Source organism: Fringilla coelebs (assembly GCF_963513975.1).
Source record: "Fringilla coelebs genome assembly, chromosome: 5".
In the NCBI taxonomy this organism is placed as follows: domain Eukaryota; kingdom Metazoa; phylum Chordata; class Aves; order Passeriformes; family Fringillidae; genus Fringilla; species Fringilla coelebs.
In genome coordinates, this window is record NC_140033.1 from 61,078,011 (window position 1) to 61,097,941 (window position 19,931).

The 19,931-nt window shown below is 40.2% G+C and overlaps 1 protein-coding gene across 2 annotated transcripts in view; it reads left to right on the forward strand.

Moving 5' to 3' along the window:
- SYT10 (synaptotagmin 10) overlaps positions 1 to 19,931 on the forward strand; it is a gene marked incomplete at its 3' end in the record, with an annotated part of 33,890 nt that overhangs the window by 9,723 nt on the left and 4,236 nt on the right. For both annotated transcript variants that reach the window (XM_084206072.1, XM_084206073.1), the window contains exons 2-3: positions 2,997 to 3,354; positions 9,377 to 9,941. In XM_084206072.1, coding sequence (XP_084062198.1) covers positions 2,997 to 3,354; positions 9,377 to 9,941 — 923 coding nt within the window. The remainder of the gene's footprint in view (positions 1 to 2,996; positions 3,355 to 9,376; positions 9,942 to 19,931) is intronic.

The following is a 19,931-nucleotide window of genomic DNA, read 5'->3' on the forward strand; positions in this document are numbered from 1 at the left end:
ATCTGCTGTGCATCAGCAGCTGGAGGAGGGGAGTGAGAATTTGTGAGGATCAACTCTGCAAGGTCTGTGCAGGAGGAGGGGAGGAGGAGCCCCAGGTGAGAGCGAGTGCCTCCCACTGCAGGTCTTCACTGCTGCAGCCCTTCCCAATCCCAAAGCAGGTGAATTCCCAAAGGTGGCCATGACCCTGTGAGGAGCCCACCCTGCAGAAGGCCTCTGGCAGGATCTGTGGTCCTGTGGAAAGAGAGAGGATCCCTCACTGGAGCAGGTTTGCTGGCAGGACTCCTTGCTGCCACATTTCTCTTCACAGAGAAAAGCAAGGCACAATCCTTCCCAAGAATATTTCTGAGTTTCACATTCTCTGAACCTCAGAGAAAGGAAAAACAATCCTTATCACTTGCTGTGCCTGTGCTTGTGCCACAGTAGAATGCAACATGGAGATTGTTTACCCAAAGTGATGGGGTTTTGTTTCCTTGGCCAAGTCTGTGTGTGTGTGTGGGGACTGTCGGGTGACAGTCAAAAGATTCCAGGCAGTGTGTGCAGTAGAGTGCTAGGCAGATTCAGTTTAGATGTAATGTAATATAATGTAATATAATATAGATTAATATAGTATAATAAAGTAATTAATTAGCCCTCTGATAAGATGGAGTCAGATGCATCATTCTCTCCCCCTCGTTGGGGGAAAAATTATCTGCAATAGCTGCTGACCCTGCAGTGGGCTCGTGCTGGAGCAGCGTGCTCCCCAAGGTCTGCTCCCTGGAGGATTCCCACTGGAGTTTGTGCAGGACTGGCTCCCTTGCCAGGGACCACAAGCTGCAGGAGAGCAGCAGGGCAGGAGTGAGAGGAGTCCTGAAGAGGAGGGAGAGCAGAGACAATGTGTGATGGACTGATGCAGCCTCATTGCCCATGCCCCTGCGCTGCTGCAGGGGGGAGGCAGAGAAAGCAGGAGTGAAGCTGAGCCCCAGCAGAAGGGAGGAGTGCAGAAAGGTGTTTTATGGTTTGGTTTTATTAGTCACCATTGATTTGATTGGTAATAAATTCATTTCCCCAAGTTAAGTCTGTTTTGCCCATGACAGTAATTACTGAGTGATCTCTCCCTGCCCTTATCTTGACCCACAAGCTTTTTGTTATATTTTGTTATATTTTTTTCCCTGTCCATCTGAGGAGGGGACTGACAGAGCAGCTTTGATGGGCCTCTGGCATCTACAGACACTTCCACTACAGACAATTCCCTGGAACTGATGTGATGCAAGAGCCTCTCTCCTTGCTATTAATGCCTGTCACCTGCTGAAACAGAAGGGCACATCCAAACCAACCCTCTAGGAATGATCATTCACCTACTGTAACTCCTGATCCATGGCTAGGAATTGGCTGGAAGGGTATGATCTCCAGACTACAACATTTTCTATACATTTTTGCTTTTCTCACACATTTTCATGAGGATCAAGTTCAGTGTTTGTAACTGAGAGATGCATCTGGATATTATATATTAAAAAGGATAACATTCCCAAATTTTCACCTTCAGCTTTCTATCTTCATCATTCTGCTCCATTTTTCTGTATTCAGTTCTCACAAGCGCTAGTGAGGTACACACTGTTTCATGGAGCTAATCCATACCTTTTTACTCACATGAAAATCTATAAAAACAGGCTCAAACTCTCTTTGCACTTTTCCAGTGGTTCAGTTGAGTAGCCTGTAGCCTGGAGTTATGGATACAAAGTGTTAGCTGTTAAACTGTCAAAACTTGTTATAACAAACAGCAGCAGCCATTACTTGAGGGATATTTAAGCAAGGATTACTGAATAATTTTAAGGCTTATAAAAGGCTGTTTTGAAAAGGAAAGGGATTTTTTTTAGTTATATTATTACAGGATACTGGAAAAATCAAATGGAAGCATGCCACATAGAATAAAACTCCTAATTAGGGCTCAACTGGCAGTCCTGGTGATCCACCATCTTGTAAAATTCGTGTGTGTCCGCGGAATTTTGTTGCTATGAAATCTGTTCTCCTATCTCTGGCCAGGTTATTGGATACTCTAAGCAGTTTTGGCAGCAAAAGTCAAACACAGGGCAGCCAGAGTAGCTCAGTGTACAGCATGATCTCTGTACAGCTCGGGGCATTTCACTGTGTTCTCTGAAGCCAGCTGCATTTTCACAGCAGAATTTTAGATAGTGATATATCTGTGCTATCTTGGTCTAACACTGCCTTAGTCCAGAGCCGATGATTTAACCACAGAAATCTCTTTTTTATGACAGACTTTATCTTCCTATTTACGCCTAAATGTTGGGGTTTAAAATGTTTCTGAAGCAGCTGGCACACAGAGTCAGAAGTTTGGCAAATCTCAAAAAATTTGTGCATCAGCCTAGCAGTTTAGATCTAATCTGTCTTCATGTGTACTGATAGAAAATGTTGACTGTGGCTTAACTTTTCCATCAACGTGTTCTTGATGTTCTAAATATCTGTTCTAATGAACTAAACATCAGCAACCTCTGACTGAAATTAAAGCTGTTGATGTTTTCAGCATCTCCATCTGCAGCCAGTAAGCAAAGGGATGTGTACATTACCCATCAGGAGGAGGCTGTCCCTATAGGTGCTTGTTTTCAAAACTGGAAATCTAGATTTGGGAACAGAATTCTCACACATTTGCTGTAAATCTCTGTGAGGATATTTGTTGTTTGATTATAATAACTTTGCTTTAGCAAGCTAGGTCAATATTTCTTACATCTACTGATCTCAACAACCTTAGCCAACAATGGCTGGGAGGTTTTGGGACTGTTTCCTTACTTCCTGAGAAGGAAAATTCCTGAGAAGGATGCCTGAGTATGTGGTGAGCAGTACACACACTGGCACTTAGCCTCAGCAACTAAAGGAATGTTTGTGAAGCAGATAACCTAATAATAATTAAAATGCTTCTATCTTCTTGCCTGTGTAATTTTAAATTTTTTTCTTTCTCTGCATGTGTGTCTGTCACGGTGCTTTTTGTTTCTGATTCCTTGCAGATGTCTCAGTCAGTCTCTTAGCAGTGGTTGTCAGCTTCTGCGGGCTGGCCTTGCTGGTGGTCTCCCTTTTTGTCTTTTGGAAGCTGTGCTGGCCCTGCTGGAGGAGCAAACCCCTCACCTCCAGCGCCAGCAATGTCCCCCAGAGCAACTCCAGCGCTCCCGCGGAGGTTTTGGAGAACAGCGAGAAAAAGGAAGTCAAAGAGAACGGGAAAGCTCCGCCCAAGGCGCTGGAAGCTGCGCTGAAAATCAGCCACACTTCACCTGACATACCTGCAGAGGTGCAGAACGCGCTGAAGGAGCACCTGATCCGACACGCGCGCATGCAGAGGCAGATCACCGAGCCCACGTCCTCATCACGGTAGGTCAGAGGCACTCGCACCTGTGGCACCTTTCCCAGGAACAAGCAGAGCAGGAACACGGCTCTATATCCAGGATTCCTGGATTATTCACAGGTTTCTTAGAAGTTATGAGTAAAACGTCAGTCATGTGAATGTGGAGCCGCAGTGTTCTTTGGACAGAACATTTAGTGCACCTTCAGTCACACATAATCATTTTAACACATGAAAGTGAAATCTACGTCTTCTGCTACTTTGTAAAGATAGCTGTTGCCACTTAAAGCATTTCCCTTTTGGGTTTTGATTACAGGAAAGCACATTTCAGTGTTTTTTTAAAGAACTGCGAGTCTAGATTTTCGCAGAGATGTTTTTTATAGATATATCAGTTGGTTTTGCAGATGAAAGTTTCCCTTTCAACCAAATGAATGATAGACTCATTGTTGATGGCACATTTCCTGAAGACACGATTTGCTGAATATGAAGGAATCAAAATTCCAGTCTAAAAATACAGATCCTTATGGACTGATCTTACAGCTGCACAGATCCCATATAGGTCTATAAATAAATGAAAAGCACACAGCATTCCTTAGTGGTTTCTTTAGCATTAAAGTGGAGGACACAAACTTAAATTTTGCATGAGGTGCCACTTTATATCAAAAAGCAGTGAAAACGTGCAGGGACCTATAGATTCAAATGGGATTTTCTTCAAACACTGCCAGTAAATTTAATGCATGGAAACAAACAATGAACTGCAAAGATCAAATCCTGAAATAAAAAGGGGATTGTTTTACAAGCAAAGACTGGGAAAATTAAGACTACAAGAGGCACCTGAAGTACTGTGTAATGCCATAAGTCACAGTACAGGTACTGTGTAGGAAGTAGCATTTTTCTCATAACGCTGTTTCCTAAGGAAACACATACTACCAAAAAAAAAAAAAAAAAATCCCAAACCAACCACGTGAGAAAACCCACGAAACCCAAAGAAATAAACAAAAAAAAAAAAAAAGGTTTACATTCACAATAATTAGAGGCAAAAGGAGGAGAAGACACATGCTTTACACTGAGTGGGCACATACTTTGCTGGCCTCCTGGGAGCCCTAAAGACAATGTTTTGCCAGCTCAGTGCACTCGGTGTGGCAGCGAGTGCTCAAGTGCTTTTCCTCAGCTATTCCAACCTCACAGACCAGCCAGGGGGAAGGAACATGAAGCTCCCAGAATGAGAGCACTCCAGCCAGAGGAGGTCTGACTGACTTTAGCAGCACAAGCATCTCCTGAATTATGAGACTGTCCAGCTGGCTTTAAGCCACATTACCCTGGCTATGCCTGGTTCCTGCTACTGTATCCATCTGCTCAGAACAGGAGAGCAGCATCCAAACACTGAGGAACATTCCCACAACACTTGGATAATTCTGAACTTGTAACTGTTGCACTAAACACAGAGGAACAAAAATTGGTACAGTTTAGCATGGCAAGCCCATTACCCAGCTCACTGCTGCCTAAAAGGATATTAACTGAAGGAGTTTATCCATCAAATCCAAGTATTCAGACTGTCTGACCTCCTGAATAGACAGAAGAAATAGCTGGCTGGCAAATGGACTTGAATAGTCCCAGCTGTACTATAGGGGAAGAAAGAAGTTCCAGGGATATGCTCCAGATCTACTTCAGGCAGTGAAAATATTCTCACAGGTCTCTAGAGTGATTTGGACTGGGATCTAAATGAATACAAAATATTTGTGAAGCCAAGGACAGTTTTACATAAGTAAAGGCTCCTATCAATACCAGTCTTTCTGCAGCCATGTAAGGGAGGTTTCTTTTTATCTTCTCAAGGTTATCAGGGTGAAATCTCCTCTGAAAGGGACAGCTCCTGTGCTCTGAGTAACTGATCGTCCCACCACAGCCAATCAGTAGCAGGGTGTTTGGAAACATCACCTTCTTTTAGAGTTTGGTGAAAAATTCTGCATCCTTTTACAAAACACGTTTAGAGTGACAGGTGCCTTAAAAATTACCCAGAAATCATGATTTTTCTGTTTGTAAACACATTTTATTGACACCTTGCCTGCCTTAAGGGAGTCCTAACCTAAGAGCCCATATTGATTGCTGCTGTTTAGATGATGTCTAGATGATCATATATGAGAAAATGGACATTTAGACCAGGTTTCTGAATTACTCCTTTTTTGTGTTAAGCCAGCTGGCTTAACACAAAAGTTACCAGCAAAATGACTGATACCTGGCTCTGGTGTCCTTGACCAGGAGTTCTAAATGAAAAGGAGGCAAAGGCAGATGCAGAGGTGGCACAACTTCTCTTGCATCATTTTCAATGCAGTCCTGAGGATTCAGACGCACCCTTTCCTGAATGCATTCCACTGACAAAGGGTCTGAGAGGAATGTTTGCTGGCTGGATTGTCTCCTGTGCACTCAGCTCGCCTGAGATGGGGCAAATTAAAGGGTTGTAACCAGTTCTGTGATGGCTTCATGCAGCCACCAGCTCTTAATAAAATAAATTAATCCATATTAAGCAATTGTAATTGAAGCATGAGGATTTTAATAAGCCAATCAGAGCAACAATCAAATGCACCTGATCACATTTTTCAGACTGCACATTAGCACAGAGACATGTTAGTATGGGGAAATGATACATTTCTGTTTAGTTATACCTACATATTTTTCATAGACCCTGATAATATGAAAAGACCCGTTTTAGTCCTTGATACCAATTAACCACTACAGGTGAAGAACTGCAGCAGTGGTGCTCATTTGCAAATAATTTTGCTTTGTGTTTTTGAGAACCACCCTCTCCCATACCTAGTATTTTGATAGTATTTTGTATTAGTGATAGTATTAGTACTAGCAATAGTATTTTGCAATATAGCTTATTGCTTCTATGGAAATCCATTCTTCCAACATTCACCTGTATTTTCCAAGAACATGCTTTTTGCTCTTTAGTGTCAGCTGGAGAGGAACATGTTGAGCCAGTCAGTTCCCAAGAGGCACGAAGGCAAAAGTGAGGTGCTTGTGTTTGTTAAGGTTAAAGAAAAACAAACATATCTGTTGATTTTGGTGGTTGTGAGGAGAAGCTTTTGTTCTGTCTAAATACCACCAGTGATCAAGCTCTTTTCTGGATTTGGGCCAAAAGATTGCTCGAATGCCATCTAGGAAAGCTGGACCCAAGGTACCCTCATAAATCTCAAGTCATATAATAAAGCAGCACCCTATCCCTCCTTTTTGTCACAGATGTGGCAGTCTCACTGAGTTAGAAGTCAGCTTCATAGTGTCATGCCTATGAAAATACAGTTTTATATTAAATCTACATACAGATTTGCTAATGCTCACAATGCATTTGTTCTGTTATGGAAGGCAAGTTACTACAGAGTGCTGCATGTAAGAGTCAGTAGAGGTTGACATACCTGGATTTGCATCTGTTGGTAGCCACATTTTAACAACCTGGTTTTCTGACATCCTTGTATTTCATTATCCCAGTCATTAATCCCTTTGTTACTGCAGAACAAAGGAAGATAAATATGTTGCCATGACAACAATGAAACATCTTAATAATTAGCAGACCAATTAGCTGTCTTGGTGAAATGCTGTGACTCAGAACAGACACTAGGCACTGTGTAATTAGGACTTTGGCTTACTAGAGCAAAAGTGCTGCTGATTCCCACAGGAAACGGCCACACAAATGCATTCTTTTACTTAGTGACATCTCACAACAATTCAGTAGAGGATCTGAAGTGCACGAAGTCTGAAAATTTAAAAGAAACTCGTACCTTAGAAATCATAGATTTGGGGTCTCATGTATTGGTTTTGCTCACATTAACCCAGGTTGTCAAAAATGCAAGAGAAGTTGAAGAAAAGCGAATTTGTCACGTACCTGTTTCTGCTGAAACTGATGTTGTATAACCAGCTTCACTGTTTCCCCTGCAAAGTCAGTTTTAGCCACTGCTTATGTACAACAGGATTTGAACAGCATCCCCCGTGGCAGGGGGATTGGAACTGGATCATCTATAAGGTCCTCTCTCACTCAGATTATTCTGTGACTCTGTGATTGCCTGGGCACCTCAGTAGCACAGCTGCAGGTGTGGGGAGCTCTCAGGAATGCCTCTCTGCTCAGGTTTCCTGAGCACTGACAGAAGCAGCAGTAACACAGGTCTGCCTGGACCTCATGAGGAGTCAAAGGCACTAAAAGGATAGTTCCTAAACTGCTGCCTGCTCAGGAATTTATTGTGCTGCATTTTGGGTGGAGTACAGCCCCTACCCCATGTTTGACACACCCTTGAGGTCTTGTGCTTCTTGGAGGCAAAAGCACAAGAATGGTTGTGAAACTCCCTGAGGACAATATTCTACTTTTCTGACCAGTCAGGGCCTTTCCATTCCTCACTCCATTCCAATGTGGAAATTCACCACTATGAATTCAGGGAGTTTTAACATTCAAGAGGGAAGAAAATCTTTCCACTTGCCTATCTGTAAAGAAAGAAAGGCCAAGTGTGTTACAAGAGGGGTGTAGTGCTCATCTAAATTTGACATCCAAACACCTGGGGTTTTTTGAGCTACTTCAAGTCTAGACCATGTAGCTGTCCCTGCCCTGTTCTTGTGTCGAGCTAGGACTGCTCCCTGCACCTAGCAGGACTGAAACAGCTGAAAGGGAAAACGTTCTTGTCTATTATTTAATAGCTGCAGATTACCCTCTTGTATCTCTGCTCAGCTGAACTGCAGCAGTTTTGTGCTTCTTGCCTTCTGCAACCTCTTCACTTACAGCAGAAATACAAATAATATCTATGAAATGAGTCCTGGTTGCTTTCAAATGGACAATTTGCATTTCTGTTTCAAAGAAAGAAACACGCAGCTGTGACACCTCTTGTTTTCAGAACACAACACCACAGGGAAACCAAGCAATAAGGCAAGGCTACATGTGGCATTAATAAGCAATTGATTGCAAAAAAGCAGAGGAAATTCTGACAATCAGATTGTTCTTTAATGGCAACTAAGTGTGCTCACAGGAGGAGGTGGTAAGCTTCTGCAGCACAGATTGTTGGGGTAGGGAAGTACTAAGGAAATGTGACAATGCCTAAAAAATGAACTGGATAGTGTAGTCATAATGGCATCTGCTGCTGATAAATGCTGTGAAGCTTTTTGTCCAGTGTTTTTATACTACTCTAAGGTTGTTTGGCACGCCAGGGGTTTGATTTCACTCTTAGTAGGAACAGCACAACTTTCCATTCAGATTCATGAGCCAAGATAAGCCCATAAGTACATATGTTTATGTAACATTGTATTCAGAATTGCAAGGAATTTAACATACTGTTTCTTGCTAGTGGCACAGGAATCAGCTTTCTAATGCGCTGCATGGCAGACCGTGAGAACAAAAGGGGAAAAAAAAAAAAAAGCAATGGCAGAAAATTGTTGGCAAAACTCTGAAATGCTTTGCAAGCAGAACAAAATATTCCCAGTGCTTCTGGAGAAAGCAGCCTGCACCTCAGTGTAGCAGGCACCAAGCTAGTGTATATAAAATGTATGGATGGCAAAGCACTGTGCTGAAACCCTCCAGACACAGCACTGCATTTCCCTTTCAGGTGCCTTTTACGGTCATCAGTGTGAAGGCTGGTAAATATTTAATTGGAAAACCACCATGGAATGCCTCCAAAAAGGCAGAGAGTACTGATGAAAATTCTACAAGTGCTTTTTTTTTTTCTGTTTGACTGTACTTTACTCAGGCCCAAGCAAAGTGGGATCATGAGGTGTTGGAACTGTCAACCTGTTCTGTGAAAGAGCATGAATTCAGTTTCAGCTGCACAGTCTGAAAGCAAAGTTATAAATGTATTTATTTCTGGGACAGTGGGTGTCTCTTGGGCCAAGAAATTAATTCTGAAGGATCATTTCCTCTCAAGGATGCTTGAACATTTGCAAAACACTGAAGGGGGTGTGGAGAGGACTATCTTTTAGTCTTTTCACTAATTTGTTCTTATGTTTTCTATTGAGAGATGGTCTTTTCCCAGAGATAACCACGGCTTGTTTTGTGTGTCTGTGTGTCTGTCTGTGTGTGTGCAGGCACAATTCCTTCAGGAGGCACTTGCCAAGGCAGATGCAAGTGTCCAGTGTTGATTTTAACATGGGGACAGACCCAGTTTTGCAAAGGGGAGAGACCACAACCAGCATTGGGAGAATTAAACCAGAACTCTACAAACAGAAGTCCGTGGATTCCGATGGGCAACAAGAAGATGTGAAAACGTGTGGAAAACTCAACTTCACTCTCCGGTACGATTATGAGAATGAACTTCTGGCTGTCACAATTGTCAAAGCCTTAGATCTGCCTGCTAAAGACTTCACAGGAACATCCGACCCCTACGTTAAGATTTATCTGCTTCCAGATAGGAAAAAGAAGTTTCAGACACGAGTTCACAGAAAGACATTAAATCCAGTCTTTGATGAAACCTTTCAGTTTCCTGTAGCCTATGATCAACTCAGCAACAGGAAATTGCATTTCAGTGTTTATGATTTTGACAGATTTTCTAGACATGACATGATTGGGGAAGTTATTCTTGATAACCTTTTTGAAGTCTCAGATCTCTCCAGGGAAGCCAATGTATGGAAAGACATCCACTGTGCCACCACAGTAAGTAATGTTACAAAAGCATTAACATCATATTTTCGTTTCTCTTTTGTAGTTTTTGGCAGTGTACCCTCTTTATCAGCAGAGTCCAAAATAAAAAAAAAACATTTAAAAAGAGGAGCTGTCAATATTTTCCTTTGAGCACAGAGAATAATGCTTGGGAAGATATAAAATTTAATTACCAAAAAAATCTTCTGGGAGCAGGCTGTCATCTTTATGGCTCACTGTGTGTATATAAATCACATTTATTAATTGAATGTTACATCATGAAAGTCATTGCTTAGCCAGAACTAATAACATTTTCCTGTTAGCAAAACACCTTGTCCTGCAAAGTGACCATCTATTTAAGACAAAGGGCCCATCCTATCCTGCTCTTGTTAGGAAATTTTTATAGGTTAGAAACCCTGGTAAGGAAAAGAAGCTGAAAATGCTTGAAGTTTAAAATGTTCTTTGCTGACTGCACTGTGCTTAGGGTCCCCAGCAGTTGTATCTGCATTGCTGATGGTTGCTAGGAAAACTCAAGAGGCACAAGGAAGAAGAATTAGGAAATAGAAATTAATATTTTTTATTGTTGCAAGCAAGAAAAGGAGGTCTGTGCACAGGTGACAGGATGAATGACAGGCTACCAGAGAACAGCAGTCTCCAGATATTGCTTTATTAACCTTGAATTCCAAACCCATCCTCCCTGGTGGGGATTTGAAGGGGAAAAAAAAAAAACCCAACCAGTTAAAATAGTGAGGTGTAGGGTGTTTGTTTCGGCTTTGATTTTAGTTTCTTTTCAACTAGCATGCTATTTATATACAACTTTTGCCATCCCTGGTTCTGTGGGTGTATCCAAACAAAGTGACTCATCCCAGGCTGGATTTCCACACAGGGGTGAATGCAGGACAGGCCAGGGCTACCCATCAGTGACAGAAGCTTCACACTGTCCCTTCTCTGCAGCCAGAGACTTCCCATGCCTTTTTCACCAAAGGCTCTCCTGACCTGCTGGACAGGTCCAGCCCTGCATGATTAGAAGGACAAGGAGCACTGATACACCCTGGCCAGTTTGAGCATGAGCACGGGGATCCCCGAGGAAAGAGAAATATCAGAGAGTGTGGAACAGTGTAGTCAGCTTTCAAATGTGAATTCACAACAGCAACTATTTATTTCGACTGCTGGGACTATCAAACTGCTCTGAGCAGCCTTCAGCACACCTCCAGAAATCTGATTCTGTGTATGCTTAGTTTGACCAAGCTCAGATTTAAGGTAAATTTAAGAATTGTGTTCTCAAGCTTAAAACTGAATCTGTGATTAAGGTCTTGGAATAATAGTCCACATAAACATTTTTAAAAATTTCTTCTAGCTTTGATATTGGGTTTAATACCTTAGTAATTACTTAAAAGCACTGGCCACTGGCAGCAGGTGTGTCTATGAGATTTTTAACTGATAACTAGAATGGTTTCAGTAAATAATAATCTCTGGACTGTTCATCACTGGTTTTGAGCAGATAGAATGCCATATTCATTTGGGGTTGACATTAATGTGGATGAAAATGGTTGCTAAACTTGGCACTGGATCCTGATTCAAGTTTTTTCCTCACTAAGGGTAAAGGCTAAGGCGTGAAGTTTTAGTGTCTAACTCTCTCTGCTGGTGTTTTCCTCTGTTTAAAGCTTAAAAGAAAGCATGAGGTTTTTGGATTTCAGCCTTTCAATCAGTATAAAGTGCTGCATATGTATGAAAAAGTTGTCTCCACTTAAACCATCAACAACAGGCACATAAAATTGAGATATCTTCTAGTGCTGGGTAACTTCATCAGCTTTCACAAACCTTACCCTATTCTCAGAAAATTAAGTAAGAAACTGGCAATTGATTTTTTTTTTTTCCTGGAAAGATTAAGCCTTCCCAGAAAATGTCCAGTAACTGCATGTTCAATATGCTGCCTTGTGTTTTACTTGAGCTGTTTCATGAAAGAGGCACACAGGTTTCTAGTTTTGTCATTTCAGAAACTGTAAGTTGTGACAGCCAAACCTCCAAAGGAATTAAAACTGTGTGAGATGTTAATCAGTGAGGACTCACTGTCTTAAACACCAGATATAAAGTTTACCAAAGTCACTAACTAGCAGTTAAATGACTAGTGTTGGCCAGAGTCCACTGAACTTGGAAATTGCCATAGAAGATCAGGAGATTCTTGGTTATGCAGCAACTCTGTCAGTAGCTAACATAATTTTAAAAAGATTTGCTTGTCCAACCATAAGGAGTTTTAATTTGGTACAGGAAATACAGTCTGGGAAAATCAGACTGAATGGTTGCACTGGGTCCTTTTGGCTCTAAACCCAATGATTCTGTGAGAATCTACAGTTTTAATGCACTTTATTTGCTCCTGATAATCATTTGAAGTTATTCTATGGAAGTGCAGGATTGGCCCCCCCACACATATTCATCTTTATTCTCATTGTTTTCAGATGCTGATATTTATTCACATTTTGTAGCTTGGGTTTTTGCCTTCATTTCTTCATTCATAACATTGTTTCTCTGTTGTATTTCTGTGTTGTTGTTGTTTCTATATTGAAAACATACCAGGTTTTATAATATGTAACATGTACCTGTTTTAAGGTATATTCCTTTCTTAAAGTTAGATTATTAATGTAAATTTAGAGCAAAATCAGTAGTGTAGGAAAAGTATCTTAGATATCTGTTATATCCCCAAATTTTCTTTGCATAGGTGATTGAATTTTCAATTAATAATCCATCATTTGCTTCTGTTCACTTGATTAATTTTAAAAAAAAGGAAAAAAAATCAAGAGTCAGCTTTAGACTACCTGTGAAGGTTGTTCATTATATTGGAATACTGTAATTCTCACCACACTTGAGAAAATTAATTCATAACATTAGAGGCAAACAAATAATATCAAATGGATTGTTTAATCAACACGAGGCTTCTGTTTTTGTCAAGTGCTTGTAAGGTTTGCAAACATTTCTGAGGTTTTGTTACTATCAAAATATACTCCATACTTAAAAAAAAGAAAACTCTCTATTTGGAATTGCTAACAAGCACTTCTAATATTCAGTGTCTTAAAATTTTCTAGGCAAGAAGTCCACTGCTTGTGATCCAACAATTTCTGCATGTAAATGTTTATTAGGTTACTCTAATACTTTTAAAAATACTATCATCTGTTTTGGAAACTTCCTCTAAAGCTGTTGCCTAAAAAAATTGGCAAGTGACTGTCAGAAAGCTTTTTTTTTCTGAAGGTATCCTGTGAAGTCTGTTAGAGTAACCAATTATAGGAAACCATGCAATTGGGAAAAAAAATTAAAGCTCAGAATTTAGAGGAAAGCCATTCCCATTTCCAACAGTGGCAGTCTCTTGGGGATCTCAGTCATCAAACTGTCATGTACTTGTAGCCTCTTGAATTATCTCATGTAGACTGATGGAACTTGATTATTATTTAGATCCCCAACACCAGGCATTTCAGTGCTGCAGTTTGCTCATTTGTGAAGTGGAATGTAAAAGCAGATTTTGTAAGGACACAGTCTTCATTTGATGTCCATGGTGCATGATTGCTGTTTCTAAAACAATTGGAATATAATTATTAGCATCTCTGGGAACAACAGAAGTGCTTAAATATATATATATTTTAAATAAGTAGGACAGTAACATTTTTCTCAGTTCATTTATATCAAATTCTTGCCAGAGCAGGAAATAACACAGGTAATTCTGCTGGCTGCTTGCCTCTGTTATGGAAATAGATTCTTCTGATTTCCTCATCAAACAAGAATGAAGTCTACCTCTGAACTTCACCCCCAGCATAATCTTTGCTTTGTTTTCTCCATCTCCCCTGTTTTGTGAGTGGGCAAAGCTCTAGACCTTTCCCTGAGTAAGGCAGCTGTGGTAGGGAGCTGGCAGAGGTGTTTTTGCAGCCCAGCCTTGAGGCCACATCCTAAGGATTGTCCTGTTTCCTAGTGCTCAAGGAGCAGCACTCAGGAAATGTTTTATCACCAGTGATGTAGTGGGCCAAGCCCTACAGCTACCCACCTTCATCAGAACGCACTCAGACCTATGAATGTCTCTGGAAATGCACCTGAAAGGTTCCACAGAACCACAAACAGGTGTGGGGGACTCAGGGGCTGTCAGTGCAGGAGCACTGATCATCTCTGTCAATGGGAACAGCCCCTGCTAAGCCAAGAACTGCTGGCACTGGCACTTCTGCTCAGGGCGGTGATAAAAGGGATCCCTGTGACCAGTGCTGAGCAGGTGAGACCATGCTCTGGGACATTCTTCAAACCTTTGGGAGACCTGCATTTAAACCTTTTGGGGACCTCCATTTAACTCTTTTGGGGACCTTCATTTAACCCTTTTGGGGACCTCCATTTAACCCTTTTGGAGACCTTCATTTAAACCTTTGGGAGACCTCCATTTAAACCTTTTGGGGACCTTCATTTAAACCTTTTGGAGACTTCCATTTAAACCTTTGGGAGACCTTCATTTAACCCTTTTGGAGACCTTCATTTAAACCTTTTGGAGACCTTAATTGAAACCTTTGGGAGACCTCCATTTAAACCTTTGGAGACCTCCATTTAAACCTTTGGGAGACCTTCATTGAAACCTTTTGGAGACCTCCATTTAAACCTTTTGGAGACCTCCATTTAAGCCTTTTGGAGACCTTCATTTATGTTTGGAACTGCTTTAGGTCTGGCTGATAACTAGGAAAGGCAATGGAGAAAGGGTGGGTTTCTGTCCAGTTGCTGAAGGCAGGGAAGTTTTCTATTTTTATTATTTGATGTTTCTTTTCATTTGAAATGACAAATTATTTTAATATTTTGATTTTCTAGAGGCAACCTGCTAATTTCACTCTACCCAAAAAGTAATAAACATTAGGTGAATGAAGGGCATGGTTTCCTCAAGGGATTTTAATATCTCTGCATCCAGCCAGCGCTGTGGCAGCTGCAGGTGCATGACTTGTCTGACCTGCTCTGCCCTGATTTTCTCACTGCAAAGTCTCTTTGCAGGCATTGCACTGCAGCTCCAGAAAAGCACCTTTCTATGGGGGGCCAGGTACAATTTGGTTCCTTTTTCTGTCACAGTTAGTTCACAGAAGCACCTCTGCTCCCAGCTGCTCTGAGGCAGGAATGGGCTTCCTTGCTGCCTGGCAAGGTGTAACAACCCCCTGGTGCCCAGGACAGATGGTTCTGTACGGAGGGAGCAGCACAAGGAGCACCCAGCAGGCTTCCAGGGCATTCTGCAGCCTCAGGGAGTCCTCCCTCTGCCTTCAGGGCTGCAACCAGGAGCAGAGCTTACCCAGAGCAGCCAGGGTGACAGGCTCAGAGAGCATCAGCCCCCCACGAGCAGACGACACAGTCACTATGGAGCAAGGGGCCCCACTGCTGCCATCCTGCCTTCCACAGAGGCAAGGACAAACACAAACTTAATTGATTCATTTCCCAGGGCAACAGCTCAATCAGGAGCTGGTGCTGAGAGGAAGGAAAGAGCTGGGTTAGATATGCAAAGAATAACAGAGGACAAAAATAAATATTAGCGGTGGGGACAAGGTTTCCAAAGGAAAATCCCCTCGGGAGGTGGCAGAATTGGCTCTCCAGCCTGAGCCTCACAGAACTTTTAATAATTTCTGTGATAGCAAGGGTACCATTGGGTTCTAAATGCACTTATGAGAAAACAGCTTGCTAGATCTCTGTTCTGTTCTTTACTATCACTCCTTGAACTCTTGCTATATGTCTCAAAACCAGGAATACCTTAATACATTTTTAGCTAATTTTCTCAGGGGGCAGGTTTTCTTTCTCCATCCATCCAGCTCCCAACATTCATTGTTATATTTTTATCCCTGATTCTTGAAGCCTAATGTCAGTAGTTTTTATTGGAAAGCAGAAATATATATAATATGTTTCTAAACAGAGAAAGAGAAATCTGGGCTATGGGAGAATTATATTCCTGCAATATTTGAGTAATCCAAAGGTCTAACTCTGCCAATGCATTTTTCTTTACATACTATACAGAAGAACAATTTTCAGTGTTACTAAAGGAAACAGCTAAAAGTCAAGGAAAGCAAATGCTTGAATACCTTCTTAGGTAGCTAGAAAATTACTATTATTATTTATTATGGTGGCTTGCTCAAAATATAGCAGGAAAACTGGGAATGAAATTTGCAATTAATTTGGTTAGAAATCAAGTACAAATGGAATTCATGCTGCTGTTAGTATTTTTGTTGTGCTACTCTTACACGCAGTCTTTAAAACATCATTCCAACTACAATTAATAGGAAAGGAGTTCCAGATATTAAAATTGACATTAAGAACTGAAATTGTTTCTGGGATTATGATAATATGAATGATAAATAAAGTAGCAACAAGTAATTTTTTGAGGGAATCTAATTTCTACTGCTCTACTAATTATGCAGATACTTGTTATTTTAACCATGGAAATTAATGACAGACTAGTAACAACAAAATCATGTAAATTTTCCAGTTCCAGTAACATTTACATAGTTCATTGTAAAAATACAGAGCAAGTTGCTGTTTTAAGATTTTGATTGAATTTCAAAGCTTGAAAAACTAGTGGAAAAGAAGAGGAAACAAACATCAGTGAAAAAATGGTCTAAAGTTCACTTGTGACTCAGTAACAACATTTTTCTTCATATATCAGTCCCTATAAGCTTTTCACCCCTGCTATCATAGGAAATCAGTTAAGAGATGTTGGCATAGAGGAGGGAGACTATGAAAGTTGTTAGACTATCAGTATAGGCAATAAAGAGTTTTCCTCTTCAGTTTCAGAGTTATGGGGATTGTTACCTGAGTAGAACCACCCTGAACATGGAAGGATCCATATCCACCTTCCCCACTGAGCTTGTAGAGGTTCCTAGTTAAAAATTGTCTCTTTTATTGAATTTTTTGGAGTCTACTGAGCAAAATTAATTGGAGCAAGTGGCAGCAAAGCTTTTTGCAGCAACAGCAGTTCAAAAACCTCAATCAGTTTAATTGATGCTCCCCTACAAGTTCTCCAAACTTCTCTTCATATCCCTTCCCTTTTATCCATATTGTGAGTGGGGAGCACAGCCTCTGTAGAAATGCTGCAATTTTTACAGGCATATGTGTGGAAATGAGAGCACTGGTGTCCATTGGGTATGATAACAAATAGAATAGAATAAGAATTTTTTTATTTCTGACTCTGCCAGCTCCTGGACTAATTTCCCAGGAGCCCACAAAACAGAGAATGTGGACAGATCCTAATGGATCCATCCTAATGGAAGTAATGGAAAAATATTATTAGCACATTCATTCACATGGTTACTAATGTGGGATGAGAATTATGCTAATTTTAAAAATCTGCATTCATAGCTCAAAACCCACAGAGTTCATGTGAATAACTGATATGTGCATATGAGACCATTTTTTTCTTTGTTTTATTTTGTTCTAGACCCACCATACCAGAAAATGGATGGGGTGGAGGTTAAAGGATAACTATTTAAAAGTTACTGAAGCTGGTAGAGTGCTGGCCACTGCTTCAGGTCCTGAATGCTGGGTGGTGGCTGGTGGATACAGAAGGGAAATATTTCACAGGGAAATAAGTGAAGGAGAGATATGAGGTGTCAACAGAAGCTTCCATTTGCATAAGTGCAGCTGAGCTGAATGCTGGTTTTCCTGTACCTGTTATTGGAAGCCAGTGGGAGACAATCATTACAAGAATCCATAAAGCTAGCTGTTAATTGAAACCCAAATTTAGTTCAAGAAGAAAAAGAAAAAAATCAAAATAGGTCTATGAAATAGATGAAGTCTCATGGGAATTATCTAAGTCGTGTGCAATTTTCATAAAATATGTGATACATGTAAGGCAATCTGAGGATTATTTAAAAATATGCACAAATCACAACCACTGGATTGTGTCTTGTGAGTTGTTTTTGTTTGAGGCACACTGTGATGGAGATGTGATTTTTGGGGGCGGTCTGTGCCTTGGTTTTTCAGGTTTGCTTGTACTGAAGGGCTCCTGTCAGACTACTTGTGTCAACTTAATTATTTAGTGAATTATAAAGTGAAAAAACACATGAATTTTCCATAGCACTGAGATTCTAAATTAAATTGAATGCTATATTTAAATTTCAACTAAAATTGATAATGTTTAAGGATCCAGGGAATTTAAAAATGTTGCTCATGATAGTAATGCGATTAACAAAGACTGGCATGAGAAGTTTAAAAAAAAACCCAACAAAACATAGAGTTACTATGTTTATAATCTAGGTCTGAATCTGTGTTTCAAGCTCCAAATTTATGAATCTCTAGAGCTCAAATTAACAATAAAAGTGTGTGTGTGTGAAAATGGAGATATCTCAGGCATTTTTTGCAATAGCCAGTTTCTTATACTATATTATATAGGTATAATTTTAATCTTAATTCTTCCAAAGAACATTTAGAACTTCACACATTCTCACTCCTGTATGAAGAAAAGTCTTGGCAGATCCTCAGAGCAGAAACTGCTTTTCTCTGCCCCTCAAAAATGCAGAGTAACAACAGAGTGAGTTTGGCAAGCATTTTGAGCAATGCTTCTTTTAAAGTATTTTAAAATATTAGTACATAGTCTGTATTCTGCTTTATCAGCTGAGCTCACACAAACCTTTGAGTGTCTACCCAATTCCTCTTCAAAAAGAAATAATTGAACACTCAGGTTCATACTCCCATCTTCAAAAATTATTTTTTCTCTATTCACTACACAAACCATCTCTCTGAAGAAGAAAAAATTAGATCTTTTTATGAGCTACCCATGGTGTTTCATGATCCAACCCATCTTCATCACCTTTCTCTACACAGACCTTAGGTAACTTTGAAGCACTGAAACTCAGGGAAATCTATTTTCTTTTCAAACAAAAGAGCAAGATCTGTTTGATGTATGGATATCAGAAACAACCATCAGACTCTAAACTCAGAGTAATGCCAGTAGGAGAAGCTGTGCTTGAAACAGTGTTCAGATATGTCAGAACTGTAAAATTTTATGCATTACTTGCTGCTATAACAAATGAGTGGAAAGAATTGCCATTCAATTGTCCAAGTTTTATTTGTTTTCTGAAATAGAAAATTTGGTTTGGTAATTTAGTCTCTGGCACAAAATTCTGCACTCTTTGTGGCAAAGAAAGGGAGAGGTCAAATAGCTGTCCTGTGTCAACTGAATGAGCCCAATCATTTTGAAATTCTGAGAAATCTGAAATTCTGACAAGCATGAAATTTGCCCACAGTGCTTGTTCACATGCTTATCATGCTAGTAATTGTCAAAACAAAATCCCAGCAAAATTACTGAACTTGTGAATTGACCAACCTGCACTAAAGTCAATATTTTATTACCACTGCAATAGAGACTTTAAAGCTATTCTAAAACTGCATTCTTCAATCTAGTCTGCAATGCAGGGGAAAAAAAAACAATAGCAAAAAAATATACAAAAAAACTCACACCCTGAAGCATGTGATTAAGTTCATCTTTAGTCAAGAAAGATGTGAAATACTTGTTTCAATTTAGACAGAGTATTAGCCTGGAGGAAGTCAATAAAACTCTTCACAGCAGCTGAAGGATGTGAACAAGAAGCCCAGTCTTGTCTTATAACAGTAAACAATATATTTGTCATCTACACAGCAATCATTATTTTAATATGTTTCATTTAAAAATATATTATCTTTGCCTTCTGATGCTAGAAGAGCTGTATGGTAAATCCAGCAGCTCTCAAACAAATTTGTGCTCTCAGGGTAACTGTAGGTTAGACAGATAAAATACTGAAGCTGAGATGTTAAAAATAAGCTTTTTAGTATTAGTCCAAAAATAAAAGTCCTTTGAGATCACATGAGCATGCTTGAGTGGCTGCCTTACAGAGTAGCTTCCTTACATGCTCCTTACTAACTCATACCCTAAGTTCTTAATATGCAATTTTTTGGGAGGTGGGGAGGTAGCAAAAGCATATTTAAAATTTAGAACAGGAACAATTTAGAACATAAAAAACATCTCAAAACCTAAACTTTTGCAGT